Here is a 10,916-nt window from a genome sequence, read left to right on the forward strand (position 1 = left end):
CCAAAAGAGGAACCTATTGATTGGGACAACATCACATTGCCTACCTTTTTAACCACTCTACCACTACCAAAGAAACAGAAAAGAAAATCTAAATCTACACCTCCCCTAACCTCTAAGAAATTCACTCAAAAACAAAAACCTAACCCTAAGCCACCCATTTCTAAAGATGATTATGTTCACATCTGTGACATAAAAGAAGCTTCAGACATTAATCTCTATCTGGATGAGCTGGAGGAAGTAAGGGGAATAGATGCCTACAGACAGCTACCAGAGAGATTGGTTTTCAGATATAAGGGAGCTGGGGAAAGAACATGGCCTCTCTACAGGATTCTAAATGAAGGCTACTCTACCTTGATCAGAGTCTTTTCAGCCATCAAAAAGGATTCTGGCTTTACCAGAACAGCCAAGACTGAAATTCTCAACAAGATTGCCAACATAAGGAAGACTTGGAGGGAACCAAATGCTTTGCCCAGAACCTTACTCATACAAGAAAGGGGAACTAAAATTCACAAATCACCTCATTGGTTGATGGAATTTAGAGATGACAAAGGAGTCAGAAGATTTTTCAGACTTGAAGACCAACTCAAGATTGCCAGCAATGAAACTCTCAAGGAAATGCAATCTAAGTTGGATATCAGTGATGAAGATGAAGCTGAATTCTTCAGACAACTCCAACTCCAAATTGAGGAAAATGACAAAGGGCTAGGAAAGAAAACCAGGGAACAAAGAAGAAAATGATGATTTGCTCAGGCTAGAGGAGCACCCTTGGAAATACTGTAAATCTTCAATTACCTCCTAGTACATACACTTTTGCAGCACTTTTATATTTCTACTTAGTTTCAATTCAAATATTTGTTAAGTGTTTTGTTATCATCAAGTTAACCCTGAATTTATGCCTACAATTCTTATAGACATAAATAGGGGGAGATTGTTAGGAATATATGTGCATTAGTTTGATGATATGTTTAAACAAAACACTTAAGTAGAAATTTAGTGTCTGTAGCCTCAACGGATAAGACCACTTTGGCTATCCGTTGATGGTGTAGCTTTACTTAGAAATAAGTCTAGTATTGTAGCATATTTCAGTCTCTGTATTTAAAATGTAATTCTTAGAAGTTGAGAGAAACTATAAGTCATGTTGACTACTAGATGATATGCAGATAGGAAGGCCAATTGTAAATATTTCATGCCTTGTAATTTTGTATAAATGAAGTGGTATCAACGGATGACTTAAAGACCTTCAACGGATGAGAAGCTAAGCTTCAACGGATGTCTCTAAAGCTTCAACGGATAACATCCTTCAACGGATGAGAGCATCAACGGATGAAAGCTTCAACGGATAACATCCTTCAACGGATGAAGTCATCAACGGATGAAAGCTTCAACGGATGTTCTGCTAATTAGCCGTTGATAAGTGGTAGTTGTACCTACAAACAGAGGCACATGGGTTGACAGAGAAAAGTGAGATGTGGTAGCCGAATTTCAGGATCAACAGAAAAAGCAGCCGTTCTTCTTTAGTACAAAGATGCAATAGTCAACAAAGTACTTGAGTGAACAGGAAAAGAAGCAAGTGAAGAACTTATTTTACTATTGTAATTTTATATTGTTTTTCACTTGTACACTTGGTAATATATAAACCAAGAAGAAGCTAGTAATTAGTGTGAGATTTTCCAGAGCTGTTAAGAAATATCTTGAGAGAAAATTCATCTAGTTTGTACTAGGATGCAGCTGTGATCAACATTGTTGAACACAGATTTTCTAATATACCATCTCTGGTGGAACAACAAATCCACCAGAAAAGTTTTTAAAGTTTGTTGTGTTCTTTACATTTTGTGTTTGAATATATATCTGTCTGCATTAGCTCAAAGCAATTCATACACTTGTTCATCTAGAACACACTGCTTTAATAAACTTCTCAAAACCTGAAAAAGTTTTGAGATTTACATTCAACCCCCCTTCTGTAAATCTCATTGTTAGTCCTCTAGGAATAACAGAATCAAACGTAAATAGGGATCAATACTAAGGAACTGGATCAAATGACAAATATGGTATACTAGTTCCAGGTTAGAATAGTTTCAAAGATCAACACATGACAGGGTTCATGGTTATCGCAGAATCCAGATTGATCAAGACATTATGTAAGAAAGATCATAAAGGTTCTTTTAGGGTTTACGATAATATAAGATAACAAAGGAAATAATACGATATTTAGGGTACGAATCAACAGGGTTACTATAATGGGTCGAACAGGGTTTGATATAAAGTTGTCATAAGAACAATATCAGGGTTTCTCAAAATCAATAACAGGTATATCACAATTGCAATAAAAAGCCTCTATTTAATCATGACATCAATAATTTCCTCTCTATAAACAATTCACAAGATAAGGCAGAGTTACTTGCCTTAAATCGCTTTCCTGCTTAACAGGTATAGAGCTTATGGCCACCTAAGATTCTTTTCCCTTTTCTAGCCTGAATGCCTCCGCTATCTGAATCTACAATTCAAACAGAATTCCCTAATTAGAAACTTATTAGATACTCGATGTTTTTCAGAACGTCTAACGATTACCCCTTATCGCAATAACCCTTAAAACATATACTCGATCGTATTCACATAACACGTATTACGATTTACTCGTATACTCCAAATTTATAAATAATCATCGAATCACATATCACGACCCAATCATAACACGTAGCATGCAATACCTTTATACCTAAAACTCTATACTTGAGTTATAATAACAATTTGTATAACCCTCTATCAAAACGACTTATTCTTCCCTTCTTAATTCACAAAATTTGAACCAAAACTATACACTACACTCAATAATTCCTAATAGCTTAACATGCATCCATATATCTTTACATGCATAATTCTAAATTAACATCCAAACCTCATTATAACTTAAATTCAATAGAGAATTCATAACACTTAATTATCACCAAAAACCCTGTTAAGAATATGTTGTGAACTTGATGATAAGTTTAAAAAAACACTTTGTAGATATTATTTAGTGTATTTGTAGCTTTCAACGGATTATCACTTTCAAAATCTGTTGAAAGAGTATCTTATGTTATAATAAGATTACTAGCACATTCCTGCATATTATAATGCCTTAGTGAACTAGATCACTACGCCATAGATGACTTTAACCAACACCAAAAATTTGTTGCTATAAACCCCTAAAAATGTTGCTATAGACGAAAATGGGTCTATTACAACACTTTTTCTGTGTTTGGTCTAAGGCCGTAACTATAGGTATCTAACCTTACACCAGTATCATTCTATAGCAACATAGCAAAATATGTTGCTATAGATATCAATTGCAACAGAATTCTCAGAGTATAGCAACACATACATGGTGTTGCAATAGGTATACTAATTGACAAAAAATGGGCCCCGCATGGGCATGACACGTAACATGACACGTGGCAGGACACGTGACTGGGTCCCATATGTGGGGCCCACATAATCTATGGTAACACACCTATTGCAACACCTTTAATGTTGCAAAAAAGAAATTTATGTGCATAATTTAGCACCCTATTATAACATACTAATAGGCTATTGCAACACCTGAACTATAAAAAATTGAAATATACTTTTCAAATACTTGATTTCCCATAAATTCAACAACATTCACAACCAGTTCAATTCATCCAACCAGTCTTAACTACACATCCAACCATTACATTCTGTCCAACCAACAATTACAGTCCATCACACCAAAACATAACTTAAGAAATACAAGTACCCTTGCTAAGAACTAAACGTGCAAGATAATGCAAAAGCATACAAGTCTTTGAAAATAACGTAGAAGAGAGATAACAAATGGTTTAAGTGCTACGAAGGAGTACCATCAGCTCCTATGTCACCTGAAATTGTCCCACAAATCTGAGTCATGTCAATGTTTAACCCGGGGTTTGCTTCAAGTAATTTCTGCAGCACCAAGCTCACGTTGTCTTGAACCTTCTTAACCTTGGCAACTTTATAAGAGAGCTTCCTATTAAACTTTTCTTCGACTTCTTCAACAACATCATGCCTTATCTTTTTTGTCAACTCTTGTAAGCATGCATCTGATGGATTTGGAGTAGGATTTTTTGGAGCCTTCATGTCGTGTCTGCCAATGAGCCAACCCGGACTATGAGAGCTTTTTCCTCCAGAAAGTAGTTCCTCGATACCGTCAAGAGATTCTGATGCAGCAAGCTTTTTCTCAATTATTTCCTACAAAAATTATAACCAACAGTTTCATCAATAATTAACAATGGACTTGGAAGATAAAACTAGACCCGAACACATTGTTACCAATTAAAAATTCTTAAATGATCTAGGACCAGAATATCACCCTTTCAACAGGACGCTAGAAAATAGAACTTATTGACAATAAAACAGATGCATAATTCTCTGCCATAATAAATCCCGTCAGCAGTAGCACTGTCCGAAATCCTAATTGACTATAAACAATAAAACATATACATCAATTTATGTGATCAGCGAAGAATAAAAAAATTTTGCACAACTAAAAGCAGATTAATAACCAGATGGTCGTCTTACATACAGATAGATAAGGGTTAAAATCGTTATAGCAACAACAAGATCCATATCCGTCTCAAATAATAGCAAGCGACACTGCATATGTTTTAAGTACCATTGATAATAAATCAGAAGTCATTTCCTTTGCTAGTTTGATCCTGATAATAGGTCAAAGGAAAGTCCTAAGGTTCCACACTGGTATCAGCAACTTACTGTGAGTTGTGATGGGCCTTCTGGAGGCAGCAGATTCAGCAAATTGCCTCCGTAATACAGGAGGCCAACATAGTGGCATAAAGGGCTATCCTAGTTCTTTTTTAGAAACTATGACGACATGGTCAACAGAGTATGGAGGGTAGTTGCTAGAAGGTGCATTTTAAGACGAAGTCAACTGTTATGAACAAGCTTACAACATTTTCTTGTAACCACTTGGCTCAATGAGAGAATGTACAATTTTACACTCTAAGAAACTTCTAGACAAATAAAAATATAATTAACAAGCTTACAAACCTGATCACCTAAAGTTGACCAGCGACTACCATTAATTCCCAAGGTAGGAGGGCATGATCCGAGTGAAAAAGCTTGAAGTTCATTTTTTTCCTAAATGAAAAAGTGTGCATACATTTAGCATATGCTAAAATTTAATGTACCGATGTTTGTAAGACGATTTGTTTCCACTTTTTGTTCATGTCTTCCACAAGGTTTTGCCGTTGATAGCTTCCATACTGCATGAAAGGTTGACAATTCATGTATTATGCACTCTAAAATACTTCTTCACCATATATGTTTACAGGTTGCAATTACAAAGAGAAACAGAAATTGAAAAATGGAAATATCTTAAGCACACACTTTTTCTCTTTCTCATTCTTAGTTAAACTCATTCAAGCATCTGTGTTGGTCAATGATAGCATACTCTGTTGTTATAGCGTCCAGATACAATCTTTCTGTTTTGAACCTGCTTATTCCTAAAAATAAATTAGATCTATCTTAAAAGTCATTCTTTTGATCAATACATCACACCTGCTTACAGAATGTAATTATTCCTCCACCCAGCCGAGAACTGCTCATGTTACCTGAGGAAGCTAACACCTTACCCTACAAAGATCCACCTCCATACTTGGATATTTTTAGATTTGATCACCTAAGTAGTAGGACCATGAAAACACTTCATAAAGTTTAAAATCCAGTCCAATACAATCAGGTGACCAACAAGATAGTGAATCACGTGCCCTTGAGCTATATTTCTCAAAGCTCAATTTGTTCAGAGACTCCTAAGAAAGAGAAGTTAAATTTTTCAGGAGAGGATGATGTGATGTCTATACATCAATAACATATTTTCTCAAAAACAAAGGAAATAAATACACTTCTAAAGTTTAAAATCCAGTTTCCAGGAGATATACGAGATTGCAATTTATCTACCTTCTATCATTATACGACATTCCGAAATTCCTTGCACTAATATTTGAGTAGATGCAGGACAACACTTTTTATTCCGAAATAAAAAAGAATTTTATTTAACAAATATTATCTATTTACTGGAACCCGACCGTCCAAGCGTAGATGCAGGACAGGATTCCAAGGAGGGTATCCTACTCCACCACCACGAACCTGACTGTCCAAGCGTAGAGATAAATACCTTAATAGAACAAAATTACCATAATATTACTTACTCATCTCTTTGATTGTCATAGACCTTGCCCTGATATGTCTATTTACTAGTATTACCAGAAAGTGAGGCCCAAATTAATAATATACAGAGATAAAAATCATTTCTGATTTGTATGATCATGGTAGGAACATGTGACATATAGTGTAATAGTGCATTAATAAGTTAAGCCATGCTTCCAATATTATGAAGATAAAATAAACATTTTAATATTTACACTGGAGAGTCAGTTGAAACATTGGCCAGTTTCTTTTGTTCATCTAACCACCTGTCGTATTTAAAGGTAGAAAAGAGGCACGTAAGTTGTATGAATCATGTATGTTATTTGTAACATTTGGTGAACTCTGAGAGAAAGAGAGCATACGTGGACCAATCAGGCGAGAAAACAGGACTCAGCTACCAAAGCCTTTTCCTTTTTCCAGTCAGCTCCTTCATTTCTTCACTCTCATCAAACTCGAAATCAGCTCCTTTAGAATGTCCATTACATAAGGCGTTTGTACGTATTAGCAATTAGCAATCAGCCTTACACTTGAGCTTTGCAATGTATATGTCCTGCAGGCCTGAAAGCATGAAAGTAACATAAAATCATAATTAGCTATTTCGACTCTGGTCCTTGTTTTTTGGATAAACGCATTTGCATTATCTAAGAAAAGCGGCTTGTAATTATGACAAAGGCAAGGGTGGACAAGGGGCAAAGAGTTAAATAAAAAATGAGGCGTAACTGTAGCCCTCTGATTCACAGAAGTAGGGAGAACAGAGTGATGGATGCTCGTGAAATATGCAGTGGCTTGCTGGCTTATCTTTCTGCATCTTGATTCTGCAGAAAATCACAGTTTATTGATTAACATCATACATCAGTCATCATTTTTTGCAGCTAGAACAAAATTCAAGCAATTAAGCACACATATACTTTCCATATCACTAATCAATTCACAAACAACATACGTTATCTATTGAATCTCTGCAATTAGAAGGAAACTCAAGCAAATAAGCTATATACTCTATAAGGTAAAATTACTTACAAGAAAGCTGAAATAACAAATATCAGCAATAATACAAGAACAAAAGAGCTCTTGCTCTAGAGGCATCACCCTCACACCATCACCCTCACACCCTGCGAGGTTGAGTTTGAAGCAGGAGACCTCTTATTCGGTCTCAATACAGAACCAACTTGCATCGTCTTCGCTTCCCACACCTAAATTCCACAGCAAAAAAGACAATAAGCTCAAAACCCACAATTATATCCCCATCAATTCAAAAAAAACACAAAATCGAGAACCAAATCATCATTAAACCTAATCAACCAAAATCGACAACCAAATTAGTCTAAAATACCCTTAATTAAATTCAAACTCACCTCGAAGCCTAATTTAGATAGAGAAAGACGGCGAGAAACTAGGGGCCAGTGAATGAAGAAGGAAGGAGAGAGGCGAAATTGAAACGAAGAACCGAAAGTGACTCCCTAAAATTACTTTCCCCTTTTGTCTGAATATTTCACTTCCCACCTCTGTCCATCTCGCTGTATTAAACATCGTATTAAACACGGTATTCTCGCTGTATTAAACATTGTATTAAACACCGTATTCAACCCCTTCTACAGCAGTGTTATCTAACAAGTGGTATCAGAGCTTATTTGTTAACACACATACAGTAAAGATCCAAACAATCACGTCTGAAGAAGCACAAACTCCAACCAAGCCCACCAAAAATAAAGAAACTCAAAAAACTCAAACACACAGTCGATATGAGACTATTAGGGTTCTCATACTGAGACTGAGTATCCCATATGAAAAGTGAAGATGACTATGTTTCTGGAAGTTACACATCCAGAATACCTAATGAACGACCACATAAGCCTACCAAGCTCTCTTTGTAGTTATTGATCAACCAACAATGGCCATACCAAAGGAGAAATGTGAGTACACAGCTGAAGACATCTCATCTATTGCCAAGGATGAAAGGGTAAGACATTTGCTGCATAGTGCCACTGATAATGTTATGTCAAACAGGATAATTAATTGCAAAACTGCAAAGGAGATATGGGATGTTTTGGAGGCAAGATGTCAGGGAACTGATGCAATCAAGAAAAACAGGAGGACTATACTCACTCAAGAGTATGGGCACTTTGACTCAAAAGCTGATGAGTCATTAACTGACTTATATGACAGGTTTGTCAAATCTTGAACGGTCTGTCACTGGGGGACAAGGAATATTATCTTGAAGATTCAAATCTAAAATTCATTTTAGCTTTCCTGAAAGTTGGGATTTGAAGTCTACTACTATAAGAAACAACTATGCTCTTGATGAAACGACTCTTGATGAAATTTATGGTATGCTCAAGACTTATGAACTTGAGATGGATCAAAGAAGAAAGAGATATTGGGAGAAAGTCGAGGACAGTTGCTCTTAAGGCTGAGGAGGAATTCCCCAAAGTGGTTGTCTCAAAGAAAGGCAAAGGAAAGGCTCTCATCATAAAGTCTGATTCAGAATCATCAAGTTCTGATGATGATGATTCAGAAACTGAAAGTTTACCTGAAATAGATGCTAATTAATAGATGATGAAATTGTGTGTTCTTATGGTGAAGGGTATCACAAAGATAGCCTACATGAAATTCAGAAGGGGAAAGAAATTTTCCAAGAAAGGTGGAAGTTCTGATAAGAAAGGGTCCAGAAAGTATGAAGACAAAAGTGCAAAGTCTGACAAAGGAGATAACTCAAATGTCAAATGCTACAATTGTGGTGAAAGATGCCACATATCTCCTGACTGCAAGAAAGGAAAGAGTGACAAAGGCAAGGCACTTGTCACAAAGAAGAAACGCTGGACAGACTCTTCAGATTCTGAAGATGAGGTGAATTATGCTTTAATGGCAAATATTGATGGCAGCCCTGAAACTGCTGAATTGAAGGTACCTCAAACAACTTATGCATTTCATACTGATGATATTACTGAGTTGAGATTATATCTTAAAACCATGTTTATTAGCTACAGAGATCAAACTTTAACATGTGAAAGATTAACTTCTGAAAATTTTGCTTCTTTTTACAGGAAGAATAAGAATATAAACTCTTTACCTCATAAGTCAGGAGTTAAGAGTCAGTCTGTTAGATTTAAGCCACAAAATCCTTGTTTTTATTGTGGTAGTTTATGACATTTCATTTATACTTGTAAGGAATATCATAGTTTGTACTATGATTATTATCAAATTAAACCTTCTTTGAAGAAAGTTGCTTTAATTCCTTCTAGTGTAAAGTCTGATGCAAAGTCTGATATAAGTTCTGATAAACAGCATGTTAGCATAAACTCTGATATTAAATCCGCTGCAAATGCTAACAAACTTAAAAAAGGCCAAAGGATCCAAGCAAGTCCGGGTCCTTAAAACTAACCATTAGTGGTATTTGTGATTGCAGGGCAACAGGAAAAACATCCTAGTACTGGATAGTGGATGTTCAGGACATATGACTGGAAATAAAGCCCTGCTCTCAGACTTTGTGCAGAAAGCTGGCCCAGGAGTTTCTTATGAAGATGGCAACATGGGAAAAACTCTGGGATATGGCAATATTAATCTTGGGAATGTCATCATTGAAACAGTAGCTCTTGTCTCAGGACTTAAACATAATCTGCTGAGTGTGAGTCAAATCTGTGACAGAGGTTATCATGTGGATTTCTTTGAAGAACACTGTGAAGTTATAAGAAATTCTATAGGAAAAGTTGTAACACCCCAAATCCGGGGTCAAGATTTGGTGTCACTAAACAATCCTTACATAGAATAAAGAAATAAATAAATAACCCCTTGAATCCGGATCGTTTACAGGTTATGGTATGAAACAAGAATCTAATCTTCTACAACTTACAACAACTAAAATACAATTGTAAATACCTCTGAATTAATGCTCGAATCATATTCTTCTAACTTCTTCAACCTCTCGCAGCGGAGATTTCTCGAACTTCTGCTGTCTATCTAAGCTATTCATTTTTATCCTTATCTGTTTCTGGCAGAAATAAGAATTGACAAAGCAAGAGTGAGCCAAAAATGCCTAGCAAGTATATAATTTGAGTCTTAAACATTAATTTCAAAGAAAACTTTCAGACAAAATTTCTGAAATATTTTGAAGAGTGAAACACGAAATCATTTAAAGGATATACTTTATCAACTTAAAATCAATTTGATTTGCATTGCTATAAATCACAAAGGACATAATGACATTTTTGTCAAAGCTTTTAGAGATCGCGTGTTTTCAAAATAGCTTCTGGTATCATCTCATAATTGAGCAATGGATGCAATAACTATTCATAAAACGACGTTCAAGAAATTCCTAACTATTCAGTATCCATCATTATCAACTAAGTTTCCATAGACTTAGCCTGCTAAACCAGCCTGATAAGGACGGGTTGAATAATTAAGAAGATCTCAATTCATTCGAAATCCTAACTATCACTGAGCAACTAATGCTGCAGCAACAATCTGAACCTCGAATATATTTAGAAACATTGTAATTTCCCGAAACTGAGGGCTAAGAAAGAATAACTTTAACCCATAATCACATTTTATTTCAAGAGGGAATGCCATTAATGGCGATCAACAATAAATTAGACTGGACACTAAAACCAACATATGCACTATAACCTGCTGATCAGTCAGGAGATAGTGCGGATCTATACCCAACTGCATAGACCCAACCAACATATGGGGCACCCAGGCAACTATGGCCTAAAGGG

General features: G+C 35.8%; 1 protein-coding gene across 19 annotated transcripts; it reads right to left on the reverse strand.

The window, feature by feature from the left end:
- Positions 1-3,585: 3,585 nt before the first annotated feature.
- On the reverse strand, positions 3,586-7,773 carry LOC141683409 (uncharacterized). 19 transcript variants are annotated; one of them, XM_074488116.1, is made up of 8 exons: positions 7,557-7,728; positions 7,222-7,394; positions 6,922-7,016; positions 6,564-6,759; positions 6,417-6,467; positions 5,554-5,804; positions 5,184-5,258; positions 3,586-4,227 (listed from the first exon to the last, which is right to left on the reverse strand). In XM_074488116.1, the coding sequence occupies exons 6-8, from the start codon at positions 5,599-5,601 to the stop codon at positions 3,847-3,849; spliced, it is 504 nt and encodes a 167-aa protein (XP_074344217.1). In that variant the 5' UTR covers positions 5,602-5,804; positions 6,417-6,467; positions 6,564-6,759; positions 6,922-7,016; positions 7,222-7,394; positions 7,557-7,728; the 3' UTR covers positions 3,586-3,846. The 19 variants fall into 19 exon arrangements, 6 of the variants coding, with proteins under 6 accessions (XP_074344217.1, XP_074344218.1, XP_074344216.1 ...); XR_012560275.1 differs by lacking the exon at positions 5,554-5,804 and having other exon boundaries at positions 5,044-5,258; positions 7,557-7,739; XM_074488117.1 differs by lacking the exon at positions 6,417-6,467.
- Positions 7,774-10,916: the final 3,143 nt, after the last annotated feature.

This window comes from Apium graveolens, chromosome 9, assembly GCF_009905375.1.
Source record: "Apium graveolens cultivar Ventura chromosome 9, ASM990537v1, whole genome shotgun sequence".
Classification (NCBI taxonomy): domain Eukaryota; kingdom Viridiplantae; phylum Streptophyta; class Magnoliopsida; order Apiales; family Apiaceae; genus Apium; species Apium graveolens.